The following is a 26,458-nucleotide window of genomic DNA, read 5'->3' as shown; positions in this document are numbered from 1 at the left end:
GTTCACTTGGATTATTTACTGTATGCCGTCAGTCGTATGGTTTGGTTTGTCACAAACAAAGATCTCCTATTGGTAAACCGGCGACTCCTCCCTTATTTCCGCGTTGAGCTTTTGACAAGTATAGTAAGGTGCACTAGAAATGTTAACTTCCACCAGAAACGAAATCTCCTAACAAACGCGCCTAATGTGCACATTATGTTGACGAGATCCAACAAGGACCACAAGCCCCCATAGAATAAAACACGTTCTAATATTTTAATATAAAATATTTCATGATATGCCTTGTATGGCAGGTGCGCATAGCAATTTGACATGTGAAATTATGTCATATTATGAAATATTAACAGTTGTTTTAGTTGGATATTAACAGTTGTTATCCAAGGAAACTGGATCGATCTCATAGGGCAGCAAGACGTCGAGGCACAATTGGATCCACTTTATCAATCTCGTAACCTAAGAAAATCTCTGCTACTACTCACATGATGTTACGCTCACAGAGTCGTCAGTCCATCCACAGAGCTATACTGCAAAAGGATAGACTATACACCCCATGTGCTGTTAACAACAAGAGCTACCTGTCACGTCCATGCCATATACGCAGCTACCAAAAATACTTCCGTCGCATGAAACTGACGTCACTATAATCTAATCAGCTGTGTGGTGGGACAGTGCACCTGAATGATATATATATATATATATTTATCACCACCCGTTTTTTCTTTAATTGTTGCTTTAATGTGCCGGCCAGAAGCAGATGGCCCCCCCCCATGAGCCCGGTTCTGCTCAAGGTTTCTTCCTGATAGGGAGTTTTTCCTTGCCACTGTTGCCTTGTTGGCTTGCTCTTAGGGGGTCTCAGGCCTGGGAACAATGTAAAGCTGCTTTGTGACAACTTGTGTTGTAAAAAGCGCTATACAAATAAAAATGAATTGAATTGAATTGAATTAATGTCCCATAAGAAACAAAATGTTACCATTTATAAAAAATTATAATTAAAGTAAAATATAAACAGAAATTTTTTTAAAAGAATACATTTCTTGGTCCCTTAATTGTTGTCTCTCAAATTATCTCTTGCAGTTTAAAATGTACTTAGGTACTATTACATATCTTCACCAGTCAGAGAACCAATTTACATTTGTAAGTGAATTCTGAAGTGTAAAATAAATAAATACATAAATAACTCAGTTCTTTTCAGATTCATGCTGAAGGAGAGCTCTTTTCAGCATTCAGATCACTTCAGCATCATCATGATCTCAGTTACTTTTGAATTTCTGTCTGTTTTGAGGGGAAGGAAACTGAGGTCTTGTGACATTCAAATATTGCACTCTTGGAAAATGGACAAAATGGATCCTCATGAAAAATGTGCATATCTTGTGAGTGTATTTAGTTATTATTAAACAAATACTTACATGTCTGGCATATGTTAATTTTGCTGTGTAAAACTCATCCCTCTCATAGTCATTGTTCTATACAGATAGAATGTGAGTTGCATGGTAAGATATAACCTTTTCCTGCAAAATATGGTATATGGCTATGCAAGCCACTAGCGAAAAGTGAAAAGGGCGCAAGATGAGCCCTATGTGTTCTAGTCCTCACTTCATATAGCAGGCCATTCACATGGCACTAAAAAAGAAAACCATGCCCAAAATTTTAACCCAGTTGATTTGAGGCCATCTAAGGTCTCAGTTTGGTTAGTTTTAAAAGCTTTCTGAAGGAACCTAATTTCTCAGGGAACATCGTCATGGAACAATTTCAACTGTACTCATCTAGCGAAAAAAAAATATGTTAAACCCAACCAAGTGTGAAAGCAATATTAAGCAGATCCTAGGGGAGCTGGGTTCTCTTGGAGCATCGTAACTGTGTGTCTATCTACACAGATCTTAGTTCAGAAACAGAAGAGATGAAGTGGCTGGAGTGTGAAGACACCATGAGGAAAACACTAAAAAGTCTCCACAGAAAACCTCCAGTGGCAGGTGCTCCATGAACATGTTCCTGAAGTGAATCAGGACTGCTAAAGCCCCTATTCGCTCTACACCAAAGCCATAGTAGGGCATTTACTGGGACATTAGTAATTATAATAAAAATGTGCACAAAGACAAAAACTTTATTAACTCTGGTAGAATGGCTGTATTTCATTACTGAAAAGGGTGGGTTACTCTGTAGTCACAAAAGCATTTATACTTCATTTGCAAACATACAGAGAGAAAAGTGGATGTGAACTGAATTTCAACAGTCAACATCAATGACATATCTCGCTGTTCCCTCTGCAGCTCTGGGAGATGTTTTTCTTCTTTTCAGTATTTGATCAGACAGTGACCACACTGAACATAAAGGTGAATGCAAAATACAGAACACTGTTGCTCCCATTACAGAATAGGAGGAGGTTGATCAATGTATTTACACAGCTGTGTTGCACAAGGTAAAAAGGGGATGTGGGATTTAACAAGGTTAGTCACAGAGAATGAATATAAATATTTCACTCATTAAAAGTGTTGTTAAAATGTATGCCAGAAAGAGACTACCGCATTACAGTGGACCTTTTCGGGATCTTTTTTTCATGTTTTTACTTTACATTTTATCAACCATACAGTCTGGTGTGATTCTAATATTCAGATATGCAATTTCGGCATGTCAATCCACGCAGCACTGGTTTTGATAGGACATCTTACATAGGTCAAATGAAAATCTCAACCAGTCTAGCTACTACATGTCTATGTCCTTGATATGTAAATCGATTTTCAAAATGATGTATTTTAATTGTATTGAAATTGATGGCCAACTACATCAGTGACTTCACTGCATTTTCCAAAGCACCAGAATGTTAGTCACCCCTGTGAGTGCATTCAGTGCTTATTTTTAGTTTAGCAACACACAGTTACTATTTCTAAATGTTACATCAGAGGAAATAACATCTGTCCTGGTTACTGTGTATTTCCTCATTTTTTATAACTTTATCCGCTAGCTAGAGTTACAAAACATTCTGTGTATGTTTAAGGCCACTACCCAGGGCATTATTGCATGTCCCACTCAATAGGCAAAGTGCACACACCTATACTCTAACTTCAGTGGGTGTAAACACTAAGGTGCAAAGAATCACATGTATCGGATAAGATATCCACAGATTAATTTAGTTTTATGTATATAGTTGTACTTAAATAGTTGTGAATAAATACCTATTTAAAAACCAAAATATGTATTGACGCTATGTACATACCATTGATCTTCCACTAGGTGGCAGTATAGATGTAATTGTTTTTAAAACGTTTCACGTGGTTTTGTGAAGATCGTACCAAGATTACCTACATAACGGAGTTTTCAGTGGTTGTACAACCGACCTAATGTATCTCTTCAATTTAAAATAAAGCAGAAAGAGAATACTTGTAACTTAACACATGCAACAGTCTTAATTTTTATCATTGGCTGAAACACCTTTCTTGCTATCCATTACTCGTTGGCTTCTGCTCTCGGCAAAATTCACCTGTTGTTACACCACTCAATAAAAGCTGAATTAATTTACGTAATTCTCAGCAGCTCAAAATACAAGTGATATTATATATCATTTAATCACCTTGCTCTTTCAGCAAATTTTGGAAACACAAAAATATTTTGTCAGTTGTATACCTTGCTCAATCATGACATGTAGTGTCAGGAACAGTACAATAGCCATAGTCAAAACAGAGGAACATTAAAAACGTCACAGATATTCTCTTCTTTGTCATATCCTTATTATTGTCTTGTAGTCTCTAAATTTAAGCTCAGGGCACGCGGTTGTAAAGCTAACCCAACCAAAATGTAAATTGAGTCTTTGTCTTTGTTTGGGCGTCTCTTGATTGGGATGGCATTTTACTGCCAAAATGTCTGACTTTAACATGAAGAGTGGATGCAACTCGACAGGCTTGCCTCTCCAAAAACGCTAAAATGAAGCAGAGTCCGGGAGTTAATTCAAGCTTGCAATTCAGATTAAGACACTGATACCTGTTAACATTTAACTGGATCAATGCTGCTGCTTACATCCACATGACATACAGAGCAGCACGGAATCTGCAGCTGACATCACATCCTTAACCAAAATGTTATTTTGTTTGATTTGATTACTCACATGGCTGCTAAAATGACCGTATCATGCAAGGACATTTATGATAATCTGAATCATCTGAGAGCAATGATGTTTGTAATTTACATAAGTGTAAGAAAGCTCTTTGTTTTCACTTTGTTAACTGACACTGTCTTATTAGTTAATGGCTTACATTTAAAGTGCTTGTTGTGTTTTGTCATTTGTACTATAATTTTTGGACTGTAAAGAATAAATGGTGGAGGTGGGCCAGACATTTTCCACTTCCTATTAATAAAACACTGTATGAATAAGTACAATGTACATAGGTATAAACAGTGCATACCCATTTTTAAAATAAGCTTAGCTATTATTATACATCTTTAGAATAAAGCATTGTCAATGACTACTAGTTTTCATCAACTGGAAAATCACTAATTTAGAAGAGGTAAGTTAAAGAGACAAATAGGCGTACTGGATATATGGAATACTGGTATGTAGGAGCTCCAAGTAGTCAAAATAAGGGATGCGTGATAACAACTGATTCTGATTTAATTTGCTATGGTCAAATGGCCCACAGGAAATTTACTGAGGGCTGCATTTTGCCCTTAGTTGTTAGGGGGATAGTCATGATATAGGGGCTTGAGGCAGTACTGACAGATATAGCTGTCATTACTGAATGAAAGAGAGCACTCTTTCTCTCAATAGAATTACATTTCTTGAGACATTGTCATTTGTATTGTGCTCTCGCAGAATTCCAATGTAGTATGAAAGACTTAAGACATTGTCAGATTTTTTTTCTCTATCAAGAGTCAAAAAGCTATAGCTTGTGAAATGCTGTTATATTAAACTTTACCTATATAAGCAGACGGCCTCACACCAACAAATTGTTAGCGTGCAATTCTATATCTAGCACCGTGATAGCACTGTGAAAGAGGCTTAGGTGATCATGTAGAGATCCAATGATTAGAGCCATAAAAAATGACCCAAAGCCTAAAAACCTACCTGTTTCATGTTGCGCTCACAGTGAAAAAATACAGCCTTGCAAGTTTGTTCCAGGCCTACGAAATGCACAGCAGCTCAGCAGCTCACATCCGCCGACATCGCTCCCTCCCACCCAGCGGACAATCCCGCCGCAGCCCACAGGTTTTTCATTCACAATAAAGAAAGGTTGGGGGGGGGGCGGGGGTTGGTAGCCAGGCCTTCATTCAGCGGCCTACAGCACTGTGGGACAAAGGACAGCCTCTGTAATCTCTCCTCAGGGGTCTGTGGGCCCTCATTCTCCACGAGGGTATCCAGCCGCGACAGGAGTTGGAGAATCCCCAGATTCAATCGGAGGCCAACAATGGCTCATAAATCACAGCGAATCTTCGACAATCGTTTCCCCCATAGTCTCATGTACACATTCTACGCGGCCTCTTGTATCAACAGGCAGATTAAAACGGGAGATTACCCGACAGGAGCCAGATTATTGAGATGAAACGATACACCCTGAAAGGTGCCACAGCGCAGAGACAAAGAGTGCTGCCATGCATGACACAGCACTCGCGACGTGACAGTCGTACCAGTGGGCAAAACAGAAGATAACCAAACATCATTACTGAAGCTCTTTTTCCACTTTGGTCATTAAAGACCGAAGCGCTTAAATACAAACAAAATTCAATTTATTGGTAAAGACAAACTCACAGTCACAGAGGTCAACCATAGGTGGTCAATTTAGCCAGCTGCACTTAATCAGTGCATTTATAAAATAAAATACAATTTAGTGTAAAAACAGTGAATGCACTTGTTTACGCATCAGTGCATCTCTTAATGGTTGGAAAGTAAGGATTAATCAGAGGTTATTCAGAAGTTAGTCAGTTAGTTGAGAACAGAATGAAATAAAACTTTTGAGGGAATTTCCACCTGGACCTGCATTCTGCAGTCTGTTACAGTAAGGGAAGCTAGTAGCTAACAAAACTAGAAAAAGAGACAAAGTAGCCCAACATACATTCACACATAGGAAACCTTTCATCAGTAAGTCATTAATAAACCATGACTAGCTACCTAGCAAGCTACATAGGATTGACATAAAAAATATCCTGCACTGTTCCATTTCTGTGTGTAGCTAGCCAAGCTAGGTAGGTAAACCATCTGAGTGAAACCTGCATCTTTGTAATATTTTTGCTTTCTGATTTTTTAAAGACTGTGGATGATTTACTACATTTGCAGGTAAATACTTTGCAGGAATGGGAACAGGCAAAATATTCTGATATTGCAATTTAAGGGGATGCAGATCTCTCAGATGGTGGAGATTCTGTCCATGCTCTCTGTCAGTGACACCATTGCCTTTGGCGCCACCTGCCGTGATTTCTGCTGGCTGATACTTGACCCCTCAACGTGGATTTGGCTGTTCCGTCACCAGTCCTACAAGCGGAGGATGAGAAACATTCTGGTCTTTAACAACATCATGTTCAAAAAGGCAGTAGGAGAAAAAGCATAAAACATCACCTCTGTTCCATAACTGTGCCTGTAATGTAGCACTAATGCTTAAAATCTCAGATGAACACTTCTTAGCGAGTGCTTAAGAGACTGCAAATAGCTGAATAAAGCTGTTTGTTCTTCAGTCTGTCAAAGACGTCAGAAGCAACTTTGCATGTTTTTGTGACTATTTTCAGAAGCGCTTGTTGGTTACTCATAATGCAAATGGACTATCTCGCCGTGGTTCTTACTTTTGTGATATATAATGTGAATGTAAAAATTGCATGGTACTTCTGGTCACATATTTATCAAAATGTAGAATTAGTGTATGAAATTAACTGGTGAACATAATGTACACTCAGTAGATGTTCGATGTTTATAACTATTCACAATGATCAAGTTTACATACCGCTAGAAAAGGTATTATAATTTTTCATCTAAATTAATACAGAAAATAGTTTGTTAGATTGTTTATAAATGTCGAAAGGCTTGTTTACTGCTTTGAGACATGTAAGAGGTTACAGTGGAAGGGAACACAGTATGTCCATAGCAAGATAGCTGACCTAGCTTCTTGTAGCATCCTGCCCTCACAGAAGCATTGTTTTTTTATATAAACTATTATGAAGCTGAAAGTAGTTCTCAGTAACTCCTCTGACCAGTTATTGCTAAACAGGATATTTTGCATAGAGATGGTGGCCTAACAGCCCCGGTGCTGAATATATGAGCTCTTTTTTCTGCCACTTTGTACTTTGTCTCTTTCTTTTCTGTGCTCTTTGAACTGTGTTGTCTACAAGTTAAGTATCAGTCTCAGGAGATCAGTTTACAGTTTATTGATAGATTTCCATTGGGTTCATTCTATAACCACTCTGAGAGACTTACCGCCCAGAGGGCTGTTAGCTGAATAAAAAATGTGAAAGAAGGCCATGCACATGGTCTGTGCATTCTCTATCGTCACACAATCTTCATGCCATGCACAAACATTGCTTAAATAACCATTTTTACAGAGAAATTTTCTGTTGTACTCATGTTGTTGAATAATCACAGTGTAATTTCCCCTTTGTCTGACGGAGATTCTGGCCATGGCAACAGATCTGGGGTCACCTTGCACAATTTCCAGCAGCTAACCCTCCCATGCCTTTGCTTAGGCTGTGGCTTTTCCAGTTAGGCACGGGGACGAGAAACATCATGAGAGAGAAGGAGAGAGAAAGAGATGGAGGAGCACAGTCCTTGCTAATGTATGAATAAAATATGGCCTCTCCTCCTAATGCGTTTCTGAGTCATCATTTTCATGTGAACTAGGAGCCAATGGAAAGCACGTAGGTGCTCTTAAATTTCAGATTGAGCTTTTTCTGTAGGTTCTTAAAGCACACAGCAGTATTTCTATATGACCTTCAGTTTATCTGAGCCTTGGAAACACTTTTGTATGTTCAAATGACATTCTTCTTGCATATGTTTGTATTATATTACATTACATGCATTTAGTAGATTCTCTTATCCAGAGTGAATTCCAGCACAATAGAACATAAGTGTATCCATTCAGGTTCAAGTTGCAACAGTGCCAGACCAGGCTAACAACACTCCCAGACTAATGAGATTGAGCTTAACACCATTCAAGCCCTACCACAAGTTAACTTGTGCAATCTGGCTGGGCAATGGAAGCCACGTATACTAAATCAGTCAATGGAAAACAGAATCTAAAATAGATCTGAATACTACCCTAGAGGTAGCAGGTGTTAGGGGGTGAGGATTAAGGTGGAACCAAGATGCAGTCTGAAGAGATGGGTCTTCAGTCTGCGTCGGAAGATGGCCAGTGATTCCGCTGTCCTAACCTCCATGGGGAGTTCATTCCACTGCTAAGGGACCAGTACAGACAGGAATCATGTCTGAGAGGAGTGACCCCGGGATGGGGTAGTCAGTTGCCCCATAGTTGCAGAGCATAGTGATGTTGACGGAACATAGGATTTGTATCTTTAAGGGGTAACTTTGGTGGGAAACTACACACTTTTCATAGCTGTCTTGTGCCTAGCTTTAAACAATTGGCAATATCCTGTGACCTGGAATGCTTTATATTAAATATAAAAAGTACATAAAAATTCAGTTGAATTTCACACTGGAGCTGACATATTCCTTCAAAACTTATGTGTGACCGACATCACTAACTTAAGCTGCTACCTAATATTTCCGCTACTCCTATGAAATCCATGAAAACACAAGCTCCCATACACATTACGCATTGAAAAAAGTCCTTCGTTCCCATCTTAGCCTAAACTCACTGAGTTTGATTTTTTTAGCAGAAGCAGTAAGCCTTGAACTAGCAAACCCTGTTATTTAATACATGATGCCTATTAAGATAGCTAGCTATATTTAATGGTTTAAACTATAGATTGTAAATAGTGTTGAATTTCATAAAGACACTACCAGGCTAGCATGGTACCAGACATATGGCTTCTGGTATTAGAGACATACCAATATTTTTTTCAAGTCTAGGAATCATTTTATGATTTCAAAATAGTTTGGATGATGTTTGCTCAATATTACCTTATACCCCTGTGAATAGGAGCACATTTTTAAATGTCACTCTAAACTTGACCTTGTCAAATATTTTCTGCACATTTATACTATGGTTTATTAAAGAAAGCTGTGGCTTCCTCTCACTGACAGTCTCACTGACTGATCACAAAGCTGACATCAGACCTGCAGCAAGGTCTGTAACTTCAGCAAGCCAGCTCGTTGTCCTCTGGCAAAAGGACAGTGGTTTAGAGAACACAGCTGCTGTCATACATGCATAACTCCAAGCTCTGAATCTTCACAGCTACCACCAAATCATATTGCACAAATAGTAATCACACAGACCTATATTCCCACAAGAGAGCTAAGTATGCTTTTTGTAAAAAATGAGACATTGCTGCAAAACCAAAAAACTGTTGGTCAAACAATTTTTCTCTTGTTTAAGTTTTTGTCTCTTGTCTGGTGCTAACAAATAGCCAATATTAGCCAATATTTTAATCCTCCTTTCCCACTATGGTAACATTACTGATCATAGCTACAGCAATGATCATGTAAAGCAGCTACATTACCTCGGTAGCTACCTGCTGGTAAATGTATTTGATGACGTCATAATCATTATGCAAATAGACTGTCCTCTATTTTGACTGACAGTGCATTAGTAATATTTAAATTCAAAAATTTTAGGCAATGGTAAATTGCCTATACTTTATAACTGGCCATTAAATAGTGAAAAGGGCCCTTGGAGGACCCCTTTAATTGTGACTTTGAAGATTACTGTAAAATGGCAGTACCTGACTTAAAACGACTGTTTCCATATTTTTAATATTGTTCCTTCAATAATAAGAATGCTCATCTCAGCTATACGCCTTTTTCGCCAAAGCGATACCCTTATTCAAGGGCAAATACCGCTTGAATATCATATCTTACCCATGTATTTGTTAAAACCTTGAGTCTCCTGATCAAGCCAAACGTTTACAGTATTCGCCCAGTAATATTTAATGGATAACTGGAATTTAATTGTTAACTGGAAAAAAGACCGTGGTCAAATTAAATCAAGTTTCCACTGCACTTCCTTGTATGATAAGCGATTCTTAGAATTATATTATTGAAATATTGGGCTACCGAGCCTAATCAGTTGGGCTAAATGTTACTTTCCAAGTCGGATTTATCAGGGAATCGTAATAAACGCTTGCTGTATTTGTTCGCATACCGCCCGCTCGTCCTTCGCTCGACTTCTGTTTAAGGTGCTGCAGAGGGACCGCTGCGAGTGAGTTAGCCAATTGGCAGTGAGCTCACCTGATTGCGGAGAGTGGATATTATTCGTGCTGCAACAAGAGGGTCATTCCGTCCGGAGCCGGAGGGAGGACGCGCGATTACCGACACAGCGGTGCAAATCGTTGAATCCTTTCCCATCCTATTCTTACCGGCTGTATAAGCATGACCAGCAAGGAAAGTAAACCGGTCGCCTTAGACGCGCGGGAGCTTCACTCCCTGCTCAGTACGTTCGGGAGGTACGGACCGGCGCTGGCTTTGGGCATTATTGTCATGCTGTCCGTGTGGGCTCTGTTCATCATCCTGCACAGAACTGCGAGGGGTCAAAGAAGGAAAAAGAACGAAAACGCGGAGACGGAGTCGAAGCAGAGTGAGACAAAGGCAAGAAAATTAGAAAGTCGTTTCACAGAGTCAACAGGTACGTACATATTACATTTGACATGTATTTTGATTTTGTGTACATATCTCAATTTAGTTCTCGACTGAGTCTAGGTCACGCCGCGTGCCACTTACGTCGTGATCACTGATGTATCTCAGGTAAAGCAAGGACATGCATCCTATTTATTTATTTGGTCCCTTACTAGCAGTAGTATATGTTGTTGAAACTGATAGGATAAAAATAATATAGTCGTAAAATCATATGCACGTTTCGCCGCTGGGAGTGATAGATATGTCGACATTAAAAGGAAAAACATACTTATATAGGGTAACTGGAACAAATTCCATTTTTGTTCAGCAATTACGATTCCTGTGTTCGAATCACTTTGCTATTTGCTGATGACGTCTGATTCCATGTTTTTGGTAGTATATTAACTTAAAAGGTAGGAGCAAGCAGCAATTATTAAAGGGACCAGGCATGCCACCATAGTCGTACCATAGGCATGTAATAGCATGCTAGTGAAATTCAGAAAAACTGAAAAGCAAATTAAAAACTGACATTTAAGAGAGCAGTCATGATTGGTCATTCAAATACCTGAAATGGCCAAATCATAATATGGGAATTTTAGTATTCACACATTTCAGGTTGGCCCAATATCACATACAAAAGCTGAACATGCTTTGTTTTCAGCCTCTGTATTGTTTCATATTGCAAATTCCTTTTGCAAACTATACAAAAGCAGGCAAAATGTTAACATGGGCTAATTTTAATGCATTCCACCCAACAATTTCACAAGGAATTCCTCAAAAGGAATCATGGTGACCTGGCTACTACATCATGTGACCTTACCTATTTGGACAGGTTAATTTTAAGTACACTGCAGCACGTTGATTCTAGCACAGGAGCATGAGACCTTTGAGTTTAAATAACTCAGTCAAAGATCTGGTCATACTGTAAAATGCAACCTATTTATCACTCAGACAATGTAATCAATAGGTTAGATATTTTCCAAATCTCTTTACAGCGGCACAGTTTAATGTTTTCACAACTTATCTATGACAATGAGCCATTAGAAGAAAGCTTCAGATAGTGTTTTATCCTTTGTCTTTTGTGAATTGGCTTCCTTTAAGAAGACCTAATAATGATTACATCAAGCATTATATACAAATTTTAAAAATCAAAAAAGCTAGTAAAAAAAGAGGTAAAAAAAAAAGCTCCCCTTTACATGCCATTTGATTGTAGCTCAACAGGGCCACTAACTCATGTGACCGGAAAGTTCCAGATCGATACCGTTTACAGGTTAGGTACATAAACCTTTGCAAACTCATCTATAAATGTGATTTGGGAGCTGTGTCCTTTCGCACTGCACATAGTCCACGATGCATAAGAACTTAGACCAACATGCTTGAGAAATTAACCAGTCCAACAGAAATGTACCCCCGACATAATACCACGAACACAATAGTTCCAGTCATTGAAAATTTCAGCTGAGCGCTTATGATACCAATGACATCGGGTCCAAATTAGCCATAAACAGACAAGGAGCAAGTACTTCAGTGTAAATTTAGCATAATGCAGCTGTTGAAAATTGTAATATTAATTGAATTTGATTCTAATCTTCAGTTCAGAATGTGACACTTCAGTCTCAGCTGTATTGTATTGAGCCAAAAATATCTGCATCTAGACACCAACCAGAGGAAGAGGAGGCTGTCATAATGTGATATCAAACAGAAAGTAGTGACAATGTTCAGTTTCAAAAATCCTCTGATAATACCTAAAAAAAATTTAAAATGACTATGAAATAGGTAGAGGATATCCTTTAATATTTTAGGTTGGAGAAAACTATCGAGGACACTGAAAATGGAAGACAGTTGATATCATATGAATTCCCTGTGGTGAATCGGCTTTCAAAGTAGGCAGTGGACATAAATTGTCAGTAATACAGATACTTAGAACATAGATTATGTGTCTCTGCTTGATGTGCAATTTTGTTTTAGATAACCTTAAGAATAATGGGGGAGAAGTACTCGTGTCTGAAGACATTAATGAGGAACCTGGTGAAGATGCATCATTGCCAAGAGAGGGAAAAGGTCCTAATCTCTGTGATGGGGTCTCTGATGAGCAAGAACAACCTGACACGGAAGAATGTCGTTCTGTTTCTGAGCCTCATGACCACGTGATCTCACAATCCCGTAGCCATGAAGAATGTACAGGAGATCACAATCAAGACCTGAACAGGCATCATGTCCACCTTTGTGACCACCCTGTCCTTAATGACCGTACTGAATACGTCAGTAAAGAAGATGTGAAAGGACATTGGAATGACCAGAACAAACATGAGGCAGACTATCCTGATCATGTAGAAGCATATACAAGCACTCATAAGGAACATGCGCATGACAATCACCAATGTCTTGGGGAACTTGCAAGTAAACCAGAGCTGCATTTAGGCCATCACCATCAATGTATTAATAACCATCAGGAGCCTCTTAGGAACCATTGTGACTGTGACGTTACGACAGAGAACACGGCAGAATCTCTGTGTACCAACATCAACAACTGGCAGGAAGTGAACACACAGAAGTTATGTATCACGGAAGCGACCATGAGCAACAGTGATGAATATCTTAATGACTATCACGAAGAAGCAAGTGTCACTCAACACAAGCAGAGTGATCTGTCAGAGGGCATAAGTGATGGTTCAGGGTCTGAGGACAAGATACAGGACTTGGACTACAGCAGCAGCCAACTGGACAAGACCTGCAAGGTGACAGAGAAGGAAGTCATTGACACAACCTTGAACAAGCATCAGGACACTCTCAATGACCATGAACATCTGAGTCTCCAGCATGAAGGGCTTGGCAGTTGTCATCGTGGCCTCAGCTGTCACCATGAGCGTGAGAGCGACCACCTTCAGCATGTGAGCAGCACACCAGAGGCTGCTGATGTCACATCTGAGACGAAGACCCCGGACACCACTGTGAACAGGTTGCTGGAGGAGAGCTCCAACAGAACAGAAATAAATATCATGGAAGCAACCATGGACAACAACGAGTGGATGGATGCCAGCAGTGTGGAGATCGTGAAGGAGAGCAGCTTTCCTGGGGTGAGCCTAAATCATTTGGGTGATGGAGAGCTGGAAGAGAAGAGCCTAGAGAAGACGGCTGACAGCAGCTTTGCTAAAAGTGATATCCCAAAGGGGTCCGGCACCACCGCTTCGCTCGATGGCGACCCCATGAGTAAGAGGGTGGTAGCTGTGCAACCGATTCCCCAAACAGTGGGCGTCAGCTTCTGTGTGCACTACATTACCCACTCACCCCTGCAGCTGCTGGCTGTGACAGGGAACCAGCGGGAGCTGGGAAGCTGGGAGAACTTCGTTCTGCTCGGGAGGGCCAAGGATGGGTTCTGGGCCAGCTCCGTCACCCTCCCTGCGGACTGCCATGTGGAGTGGAAGTTTGTGCTGGTGGAGAATGGCAAGATCCACCGCTGGGAGGAGTGTAGCAACCGTCACCTGCAGACTGGCTATGAGGAAGCGATCCACCTCCACAAGTGGTGGGGTTGTGTCTGAACCTCAGGGGGATCTCACTGGCATGCAACACGATATAACATGCATATATAGGTTTAACAATTACATAAAGGTGGTGGTGCATCCATGACCCTACCGTATATTTAGCAACAGAGTTAATCACTACAATCCACTTTGCAGCTACATCTTTAACCCGCAATATAACATGAGCATGTTGTCTTATATAGCGTTCATCATAACAGCACTTCACTGATCAATGTGACATGTAATGTAGAAAGACAGTATGTTATAATTCTTGAAATGGACCTTAACGTTAATATTAGTGAGGTCCATTATTTATCACTAAAACCTTGTTCTTAATCACAGTAATATTGATGTGTAATTATAACACGTCTACTATTAATATAAGTGTTTTGGGAAAAATAAGTATGCATAAACTTGCCATAGGTGTATTGGTTTATTCTAAGGTATAGACCATGCAAACTTATTACAAGGTATTCCATGCTTTTAGCTTAGTACATCTGTTGTTCTGTCTGTCCACCAATATAACTCTGAAAAAAGTGGTTTTCACACAAGGTGTCCATGGCATGGTCCTCCTCGACACTTATAGATACATCTGCAACAACCTTTAATGTACCAAAAGTGATTCATATCCAGGTATTGCATGTGTGAAGCTCTGATATAGCCGACTCATTCATATTAGTGCTTTGATCATTCATGTATGCTAGTGAAAAGCATTTCATTCAAGGTGGTGGATCTACAGTCTATACTTTCACTTCTTGTTTATAAGGCTTCAAGCGTTTGAAATTTTATTAATGAAATATGCCTTACCTTGAAATATGCCAGCTAAAATTTAATTGATTGGTTTAAATTAACTCAGTTAGGACACGTTCGCATTCCATTTCTGTTTCATAACGATCCTGTACGTTTCATTTGGAGAGTTGCCCGAACGTTTGAGTGCAGTGGGAGGCAAAGTGAAACTCAAACTAAACAAACCAAGACCTCTGAAGAGATGCTCTCATCCTGTTTGCCATTAGACATGAAAGCAATTTGTTTGATGTGAACATAAATGTTCTGTGAGAACATGAAAAAGTCCTGGTCCCATTCCAACCAGGAAATGAACTACATATACGGTGTGTTTGTATGGAGTTCTGCTGTAGTATGCAATGTGGGAGAATAAGGTTTTGTGATTTACTGATGGAAAATTACAGCTAGCAGCAGTACATTATGCAAACTATAGTTAGAAGGGCTGAGTTCTGAATGTTCTAGCTCTGAGTTTTCAAACACAAATGCTGTTCAGACACAGAAATATCCCTTGAAAGCAAACAAATGAGATATTTCTTAATGCATTCAATAGCAGAGGTGATGAATTTGTGATGAATATTCATCAGATTGGTGCATTTTCAAAGAATTAAACCAACTTGACCCATCAAAATTATCCTAGTGTGAAAATATCATGTTTTGTGTATGTTTTTACTCCAGCATTGATGACGATTTACTCACTTGTTTGATAAAGTCTGTACCAGCCCATTAGGTTTACACAGAATGCCCTTTCAAGGACAGGAGTGTGCCATTTCTGTCTATTTTTTTTAAATAAAACATTGTTCCTTTCCAGATCTTCACAGTCAAAACGCAGAAACATTAAGACTCACATGTTTTAATTATTGTGTAAAAGGCAGGTTGGCATGTTATTTATTTATGTTAGGGCTACTGTGTAATTATTTTGCTAAAATATTCTTCTTACTGTTTATATTCACACTGAAAGTTTAGTTTGCACTGTGGCACTGTCATATTTAAAATATATTCACCCTACAGGCATCTTTATTTTCTTCAATCAGCAGAGGCTTCTATGGCATTTTTATTGCAATTAATATTTTTATATTATTTCTTTCAATTAAATACTGTTCCTTCTTAAAAAACTGCAAGATGGTTGTACAGCCATAAAAAAACAATATATATGCAATTTGTTCAAAAAGTTACTTTTCTATGTCAATAACAAAATAATAAAAGTAATGCGATTTCAATACATTGTCTGTCATTTTGAAAAATAAATACCAATACACTGTACACTGTACAACAAACTCTCCTCACTCATGACCTCTCTCACTGCTTATCATTTTATATGCAAGTGCATGGCAAGGCTTTGTGTAGCAGCAGTATAAGGAGGCCCAACTTCATTAAATAGCTTGCGTGCTCTCAAGAAAGTCGGCAGATAAGAACTGACACTGCAGTAGCAACTCATTCTTTCAGGTCTGAAACTGGAGGGCGTTGTTTCTTCAGCCAGGGAGTTTCTTCCCTTTAGCAGAATTTAGCTTCTTCTCTTTAGCAGTAACATCACCTTGCACACTTAATATTTAACCTGATTAAATAAAAAACATTGTATACTGATAGGCTGGAAATCTATCTTAAATGTATTTTGTTGTAATTAAGAGGATAACATAAAGCACATTAAGGTTACAATGATAACAATGACCCATTCGATGCCATTAAGTGAAAAGGGGTCCAGTGCTGCTGGCTGATGCTTATTGAAACTGGCCGATTCGTGGACAATGCAGAACAAGATAAAGTCTGGTTCAGTTTGAAGCTATATTCATGCTATTATCCATTTTGTTACTAATTTCAAAGAATTTAGGCCTGAAATAGTCAGAAAAAGGACCATTGATGAAAGGTAGACTGTTCGTAGCAATCATAAAGGATTCATTACTCTCAGTTGTTCCTTGGCCTGAAAGCTCCATTAATTTAAGGTTGGATAAAAGGGATAACGTAGAATAAAATTAAACTTGAATGTGCCCGTTACATGCAGAATGTGAATCTCTTAGTTACCTCAGTCTCCCTACTGTTTTTTTTTTTTTTTTTTTCCATCAGCGCATCTATATTTTTCTCACAACTGGGTAAATTTTATACTATATGCTCACACATTCATGCTACGCTAAAATATTTAATTTAAAGACACTGGGATTGGTCGTATGAGAAAATGAAACTCAAGGAAAGTGGAAACTTGGTTGAATGCACAATGCCAAGTACCAAGCCGGCAGAAAGGAGGCTTGTAACAGTTATTGACTTGGTATGTGCTTAGTATGTCCAACGTAATACTTTCCCTGGTCTTCATCTTCAAAATCCCTTTTTTCCTGATGTCATTTAGTATGTTTTTGCTGTCATTTATTAAAAGTGCTGTTGGTTGCACACCCGTGCAGCAGCTCAAACCCGCCTGCCAGGGCTGTGAATCCTGTAAATCATTCATTTAAGCCGCAGTGAGTGGGTGCATTTTAAGGTCGGAGAGGGAACGGCGAACGCGGACAGCGAGAGCCTGGCGTCGAACCATGACTAGAAGCAGGAGAAAAGAGGGTTCAAAATGTGAAGCGCGTTTGCCGTAGCGTGTGCGAGCAGAGCGCATGTTGTCTCGGCACAGGCAGTGCCTGGCGCCGTGGACGCTTTGAAAAAATTGAGAAAAAAAAATATACTGCTGGCTATTTTGCCATCATCTTTGGCATCCGAATATTTACTTCTGTTGTTTGACCTTGTTAGCATACTTTGCTTGCCCTTGTTCAGAAACTGTTTTGGCGATTGCTCTGCAAAAATTGGTATCGTACCTTTCAAGAAGTTTCATAGTAAGAGCAAAAAAGGAGCTAACATGGGTAAGGGGGAGGGGCGTCAGTACAATCAAAACACACTGTGGATCGGTGTTAAACTTCATACAAAAAAATAAACCGGAAGGTTTCGTGTTTTTTTCAGAACTTGTACACCATTTGTACTATTATGTACTATTTTCTGCCAAAATCAACCAAAATGTTCTGTATTATCAAAGTAAATATCATAAGTATGTGTCATAAGTAAAAATGATTGAAGGTCTCAAGTGTGTTTGCAGTCTAAACTCACCCACCATTTATCAGAATTTATAGAACATGCCAGAATGATTAATACTCTTGGAATCAAGAGTGGCGGTTAAATTATACAGTTCATTTAAAGCAGTAATTGTCAAGCTCTTAAGAGGTCAGTTTGAAAAAGACTCCATAGTGACTAAAATCTTCTAAGAAAAGGACCCTGAGACTCAGAGGTCAGAGTGTGTCATGTGCTTTGTTGTGTGTCTGATTTCTGTGAAAATCTATAAACATGGCTGATAGATATAGGATGAACATGGAGCAAAACTGTAGCCCCCCCCAGCACCAACACCCAATCGTAGTGTCAAGTGGCCAATCACTTTCTCGGGTGGGAGGAGTCAACAGAACCTGCACATTCAGTCGGAGTATTAAGGAAATGACACCTTCTCCAGTTTTCAGTGGAAACAAAGTGTTCTGTGGGAGAGCCTAATGACCACTAGGCGGAAGTGATAACTGAGCTGAGCAGTTGGGTTGCATGGTAGAGTTCGCTCCTCCTGAATTATGTCAAGGTTCACTTAATGTTGACTGACATTGTTGACCATTAAAGTACAAAGCAGCCTTGCTGGTCAGCCAGACTGAGTCATGTGCCTGAGGTGTTGACAAAACACTCTTGGCCCGGGTTATCTCCACTGACCTTTAGTAGGGACAGTCTATAAAAGGCCAGATCAGAGATGGAGCAATGGGAAAGTCCAGAGCACAGAAATAGGATTTCTAGAATGGTTCTGATGTTTAAAAGGATCTGAATGCAACAGTGGGTGTGCAATACCCAGTGGGTTTAAATGGTTTTAAAGCATGCATCAAAGTGCATTTGGTCATCAATGCAATAAATTATGAAATAAATATTTAGTCCTGATTTTTTTAACAATGCACTTATACTTTCTGAGATAGCTGGTTCCAGGGAAAACACTGCAGCCAGTCTCCTGGGAATGAGTTTTTATCTGTGTTTTACGGCATTGTTAATGCTGTGTCAATGGAGGAGGAAAAAAGAAAAACTGAATCTCAAACATGAACAACAATTTACAGTCCAGCACTATATTGGACTATACAGGACAGTGCAGCAATGTGCAATTAGATGCCTGTCTAAAATCACAGTACGCACCCCCTGATGCTCATTGCACCATTTGAAGTTGTTGAAGTTTGCTGTTTGAAGGTGTATCGTATTAGTTGCCCTATACGCTGTAATTGTACAAATCTGATAGTACTGTGTCCTCAAACAGACCTTGCTCTCAGCTGAGAACTGTCTCATTGTGGAACTGTACACATCCTGTCCCCGTGCTGTCACTATACTTACTGTATGCACTTTTGTAAGTCGCTTTGGATAAAAGCGTCTGCTAAATAAATAAATGTAAATGTAAATGTACAACTACTCAACTTCCTCTCCAATTGCAATAAATACTGTCTACCATGTTACCTCAGTTTCTCTGCCAACATTGCCACCTAGTGGATCAGGCTGGTAATGAGGTACTCTGAACTTCAGAGGAAATAGGAACAGTCTAATAGCGAAGGTCAATCAAGGTCCAGTTTATCAGATTTGCTAGAAAGAAATTATTTGGCTGCTTTTGCCTGAAACTAGATTGAATGCTGTTAATGCCATTGATTGACACTGGTCCATTGGTGCCCAGTGAGAAAGTGGGTCTGTTTACATACCTTGAGCTGTGACGAACAGCCAACCCCCAGAAACCTTTCCGGTCCATTTTAAAGGTAAGGTGAAATGTGTCACATTTTAGTTTTTGGTGATGCATCCTCTCAGGGAAATTGGTAACCCTAAAACAAACATTTTAACATTAATATAAAAAATCTAAAGTATGGGGGCTCACAACTTTTTAAAGAATTTAAAAACACTTTAATCTGATTCATGCAACCATATATTAAGCCTACATTAACCCACTTCCTACCAAGACAAAATTGTGAACTGGTTACAGGTGAATTCTGACTGGGTAATGCTGATGTATTTATCTTTTGAAGAAGCAATCTTACCTCATTTCCTCTATTTAAAGAGAATCAGATATGGGCTTTTGCTCTATACAATAGTGCATCCTTCAAAACAAACCAGGTCTTTATGCTTGTTATTGTCAAACCACATTTCATTGCTCTATATATTCATTTCCAAACACTGAACACCTCATGAAGGTGGCTAATTTTCCAGACTTTTCCAATAATTTTCCCATAATTTTGTGAATGACTTCACCTCTTTTAATCCCACTGTAGAGAAGCTGGCCTACACTTCTCCCATAAATGAGCAGAAAAGAACAAAGGTAAAAGAAACAATAATTTATTTTAAAACCAAACAAGGACAAAGAAACCAGCCTACACAAACCAACAGCAGGGATCAACTGAGCCTCTCTCCTGCTCTCCAGGCACACCTGTATTTAATCAGCCTTTAATTAGTCAGGTGTGGCTCGTTAGGCTGGTTCTCAGACCAATTACAATATGTGCACACAATTAGCAAATGACTAACACACAATTAACATTGAGGATGCATACGAATACTCAGTACGCACTAACTTCGGTTAAGAACGTACTACCCGACCGTTACTGTAGTACGTACTATTGAGTATGTGAGCGAGTAGTAAGGACACAGTTTGGACGTACTCTGCCTCCATCTTACCTGTCAGTCTGCTTTACTTAGTTGACTGTCAACCTGAGGTAAAACGAAAAGCTAACATTATGTAAGCCAATTGATTTGTTTGCTTAACCAAGTTGACTACAGCGCCATCTTCTTTCGTTTTTTCCCAGGGAATTCTTCTTCTTCAGTTATTCGGGCTCCAGCTGACTTATGGGATAGCGTAGAGTGGTATGTTTGCTTACTTCAAAATTTCAACGGAAGTAGTAGGTCATCCGGGTACCGTTCAACTACTATTAAATGCCTACTAAGTATTTGGACACCCTACAGATTGTGACGTACTGCTTTTTGCGTACTACATAGTATGGAAGTATGAGTATTCGAATGCAGCCTGAGCTTCTAGGGAGAGGTGAAGGCTCCCCTTCACAGCCACACTTACAGGGAGTGATTAGTAGAATTAGGCAGTAGAAGTACTGCTGGTGTCAGTTTGAGTCTCAGGGATAAAATGCACAGCCACAGAGACGCGTGTCGTGCAGTCCAGTGTGATCACAGACCCCTGAGAGATCTCTCACCTCACTGACACACCTGACTCAGGACCAATGACATCACGAGTGCAGCCACACACTCTGCTCCTGGCCTCCTCTGTTCTTCTGTGAGCTACAGTCACTGTCAGGTTGGCAACTCAGTGATTTTCCTTTCAGATTGAAGGATTGTTAGAGCAACCAAGGGATATTTATATAATTGCTTTTTGTAATTTTCTCTTTCAGGCTGTTTCAAAATAATATATGCTGTCATTACAGAAACCCCAGAATTTCAGGAAGTGTGCAGTAAACAGAATTTCAGTCTGGATAACTGTCATTCCAAACACTACCAATTTTTGTCTACAAATATCAGTTTCTGGAGAGTGGTCTGACTACTTCCTTCACTGACAAGTTGGCAAATTGGAGATCTGCTCTCAGATCCAACACATCAAGACCAAGAAAATATAATACTAATGTTCTGTAGTGTGGTGTATTGTAGTGAGGATCCTACAAACCAATGCTCCCATGTGAAAAAATGTGCAGAATGATGTAAAAATTCTTAAAAATGCTATATATATATATATATATATATATATATATATATTTTAATACAACAATATGGTAAAATAGATATTTAATATATGGTCAAATCTCAATCAGTATAATATTTGCATTTATTGAATATTTATCATGTATGAACTTTGATAATATGTTCTACAGTATGGAATGACATATATGAAAGTGACAATATAGACAGCTTCTCATGACACCCACTGAATTGAAGAAGTCAGTGAGTAGTTGTGAACTACAATGGAGTTTAAATGAAGGCCTCAGAGAGCCTGAGGTGTCCTGTTTCAGGCTTCCTGTCCTCATCCTCACTGAGCACCTCACAGGCAGGTGCATGCCAGACGGCCTTCAGGTTCTGGGTTAGCCTCCAGATATCTACGTTCAGGGGACAGCTTGTGTTGTCTGGCTGTGCCTTCATCCATGCACAATTCTCTTGCTGCTATGCTGCTTCTATAGACAAGCTGTGTGGAGCACACTTCCTGTGTGGCTACTCCAGAGGCCCCCCACTTCCTGTCGAAAAGCTTTGCCCTGTTTCCAACCCCACCAACCCCCCCCCCAAGGCTTCCTTTCCGATATCTTCTTGCTGTCCTATGGAGCCCTGATTGGCCAGCACAGTTTTCCTCCTGTTTCCGAGACCCCATCCTTCAACAGCACTGGTTCTTAAAATGGATCTTGATCCAAAATTGGATCCAAAATTGGCCCCAGGCAGACTTGTATTGTGTTGTGTAGAAACTGAATAAAGTGATAAAGCAGCCTTCAAAAACCATTGTTACCATTACATATTTGCAACAGAGAACCATTGCTCTACCAGATAAAACATTTTCTAGGGGCTGTACACTTCATCCCTTCATTATTCACTTGACATACACCGTCATTAAAGATAAAAGAGTTTTTGTCACTTCTTGAATGGCTCCAGTCTTTCACAGGATGCGAAATGCACACTATCGAAAGTCCTTTAGCTCTTTGTCCACACCGAGACGCTGAATCTCCTGGAAGCTGTATCTTGGCCCTTGACAATGATGTATTTGTGGTGATGGCCAAGAAAACACAAACAGAAAAACTGCCCCAAGGAATATTTGATCTCCCTTGGTCTTCATTTCAAACGTTCTCAAGGTATGAATTTCCACGTAGAAGGTAAGAATCACTGTTACTAAATATATCAAATGTTTGAGGTCCACAGCCAAGCTTTAGCTCATAGAAAGCTGACGTCATGCTACTTACTGCATTTCCGTTGAACTGGTGTCCAGTTTCTTGTAACTAGATGTGAGTCTTTAGTTGAAAGTTGGTATGCAAAAAGATTATTTTCTGTATATTTAGGAAGATATTTAGGGTAGGGCACATGGGCTGTGAAGAGTGATAGTTTATGTAAAGGTGCGCTAGATTTAGTTTAAAGAATATTTTTGATGTCAAAAGCTTGCCGGAACTTCATTTCAAATGGTTAGAAAATTACAGGCATGGCTGACATAATATTTGTACCCTCTTCTTTTCATAATATGGATATTGATAGAGTAACAGAGCACCCACTAACCCCTGAAAGTGCCACACCAAAAGCTGTAGTCATATGTATGAATATTACATTGATTGGCAAGAATGTGTGGAACATTTTCTTTACCCTCTGATCTGCCAGGTCATTTCTCTCAATCTGGCCTTTGGACCGGCAATGCTTGTCAACCTCACGGTCCTTCTAACCATTAACACACAGGACATTCCACCTTACCAGGATTCACTCATCTGAGCAGCAATGTGCCTGCTGCCAAAACGCAGTTAACAGCAGCTAACATTGCTTGGTACAGAATTACATTACTCATGTTATTCGATCTGAGGCCTCCAGTTATGTAAAAAAAAAAAGATGAACGGGCTGACACAGGTCTGTTGAATGCTGCCGGGGAGCAATCTTCATTTGCAACTGATAAAGAGTGGTATTTATCACGGGGGTGCATTCGCCACGGACAGTTCAATTAACGTCTGCGTGAGTCACGTCTCAGTACCCTGGCGTGGAGCGGCAGCGACAGTCTGACTGAGGGAGAGGCCAGAGAGAGCTCCATTTCCATGGTCACGCCTGGGGCCCGGGGACCCACCCGCAGAGGCCTGGTCAGCGTGCGGCACATTGCTCAACCTCGAGGATTCTCGCACTCGGGCTTAGGCCAGACAATCCTGGACTCCAGGCATTTTCAGATACATTCCCAGCGTGCCATCTGTGAAGCAAGGAACCCCAAAGATACATGAACAATGGGTCAGCAGTGTAGCACAGTGGTAAGGTTGCCTTGGGAAAGGTAATAAGCCCAGAATTTCTTCAACAAATATCCAGCTACATAAATGGGTAACATGTAAAAAAACCGTAACCTGTGTAAGTCACTGTGGATAAGAGTGTCTGGTAAATGCCAGTAATGTTATGTAATGTAATGGCCACACATAGTGTATAAGAGGCTAGGAGCTCACAGTGCCTCTGAGAACTGCAGAATTCATCTTTGTCACATCAAGTGCATTTAGTTCCACAGGGCAAAACCGGGTTCTGTTCATCCCTCAGCCCACAGCATAAGAAAAGCAATGAGATGCCCCACACAATGTGTCATACTGTGCACCTATACCCCAACAAGTGAGTTATGTGTGATTCATCTATGCAGGAGAGATGACTAGTCCTTTTTCGCTAGAAGTCTCCCAGCTCACAACCATCGATCTCCATGGTAAGTTTATTGCCTGCCAGTTAGCATATGCCAACATCATCAGGTTTTGAATGCCTTTTACTTATAAGTCACAGATTCTTGCGGAGGCACAGAGGCTAGTTCTGAGATTATATGCATATAAAAGTATAATTTAAAGATTTCATGACAATTACAAAGGAATCTTGAAAATTTGGTCGGTCCAGTTAAGTTTTTACACGTCAGCACATTGCACATTACAGATATGTGAGTCATCATGAAAATTCTACGTTTAAAAAAGCGTTAATGTTGAAATCAATATTCATTTGGGTTTTAAATTATACAGACCCAGCTCATCATAGCATTGCTCTAAGACAAATTACACTTTTTGGCACACATGTGAATGTCACTTCACCTTTGGTGTAATTATCTTGCAATGTAGCCTAATATATTTGAACCTTTTTTAAAGAGTGACTGGCGTACTTCTGTAATATTGCCCATAAGCAATACTTAATACTTATACTTAATGGCTCTTCCAAAGTAAAAATCACTTGATTGTCACAAAATAGCTTTCTTCCAGCAGTATGGTGCATAATTATTACATGGTGGTTTTAGGGGTCATCAGAGCCCTGGTGATTGGTCACTGTTCCCCGACTGGCCCTGACAACACCTGTGACATGAGCAAAAAGCCTGGTTAGGTAAAAAGCAGCATCCCAATATGCAAGGCATTGACTACAGAGATCCACAGCCATAGGGTACACCTGTTTGATGTACATGATACCAGGTCTATTCTAAGATACTCTATTCTGTATTTAGTTCTCAAAGTAATGTCCACACACACATAGATGGCTATGTACAATGAGAATTGTCACTGAGGGTCTTTTGACTACAGCCTGCATGGGGTGGTTGAATAAAACTGGAATATGTGACGCACTCTTAGGGAATACATGCCAACACGTATCCAAATTTTAAATCTTTACTCTGTGGTGTTGGGTGTAGTAGTCATTGTTGACAGTATATGGTCATTCAGATATGAAACATGCGTGACCTAAATAACAGAGATTACCAGAAGGAAAAAACCATGATGCAACATTTTCATCAAACCTTATGGGAAAAGCTTCGGTTGTCTTGGGTTACATACCCATTCAAATACCTCCTGTACTACTGTTTTGTGCAGGTAGTATCTTTGCACAGGATAAAGGACACAGCTACAAAAAAAGAATCTAGAAGTACAGTCACGCTGAAACAATGCTCTTTTCTTCTTTTTTTCCCTTGAGTGGTAGGACTGGAATTTCGATGAAGTAATCAACGGACAATAAAGGGAAAAAACCGTGGGACATTATGATTGCTCCGCGCAGCATTTGTGACACGGGAATTAAACGATGCGGTCACGGCTGTGAGAGAGGGAGAGAGAGAGAAAAAGTATGTCAGTCGGTTTCTGCACGGTCGCAGCTGAACTCGGTGGGCAGCGGAGCGGGTCGCGCACCTCACGCATGCGTCTTTGTGCGTCTGTTCGGGTGAACTGCGAAGAGGGGGAAGGCAGATTCCTGCATCCGTGGATCTGATGTGAGTGGCTTTAGCGCATCAAGGGAACAGGATGAAATCGAATTGGTGTATGTCTGACCCTGTTGGAGAGCTGTCGAACTAAACCGGACGACGGTACAAGTAAAGAAAAAGGGACGGCGAGCAATGCAACTTTGTGGAGTCTACTTTGCAAAAGTTTTTGACAGGACCGTCCCGAAGCAGCCAACTAGCTGGCGAAAGCCCTCGCTTTTCTTTCAATCCACTGGATTGTAGCAAATGCTATTGTGATGGTAAAATGCGCTCGGAAGGGGAAAAAGGCTGATAAGCGATCAAAAGTGAAGCCTTCCACAGGATCGTGGCCGCTGAACTTCGGCAGTTAGGAAAGTTGTTTTTGTCCTTTTATTCTTATTATCAGATTACTTCACCCCAACATCACTTGTTGTCGAACGTCGGACTGACGTTGGGGGTACTGTCGCGAGCAATGTAAAATTGTATTTTTTATTGGATTGTCCACTTGTTGACCAGGAATAATGCCGGGAAATGATTTATCACTTAAAAGTGAACAACTCGGTT

At 40.0% G+C, this 26,458-nt stretch overlaps 1 protein-coding gene across 1 annotated transcript; it reads left to right on the top strand.

Annotated features, from left to right (window-relative positions):
• The first annotated feature begins 10,324 nt into the window (after positions 1-10,324).
• Positions 10,325-14,235, top strand: stbd1 (starch binding domain 1). Its single transcript, XM_036528740.1, has 2 exons — positions 10,325-10,706; positions 12,665-14,235. The coding sequence occupies exons 1-2, from the start codon at positions 10,454-10,456 to the stop codon at positions 14,233-14,235; spliced, it is 1,824 nt and encodes a 607-aa protein (XP_036384633.1). The 5' UTR covers positions 10,325-10,453.
• Positions 14,236-26,458: the final 12,223 nt, after the last annotated feature.

This window comes from Megalops cyprinoides, chromosome 5 (assembly GCF_013368585.1).
Source record: "Megalops cyprinoides isolate fMegCyp1 chromosome 5, fMegCyp1.pri, whole genome shotgun sequence".
In the NCBI taxonomy this organism is placed as follows: Eukaryota; Metazoa; Chordata; class Actinopteri; order Elopiformes; family Megalopidae; genus Megalops; species Megalops cyprinoides.
Note: the sequence above shows the minus strand (reverse complement) of the source record. Positions and strands in the feature narration are given on the sequence as shown.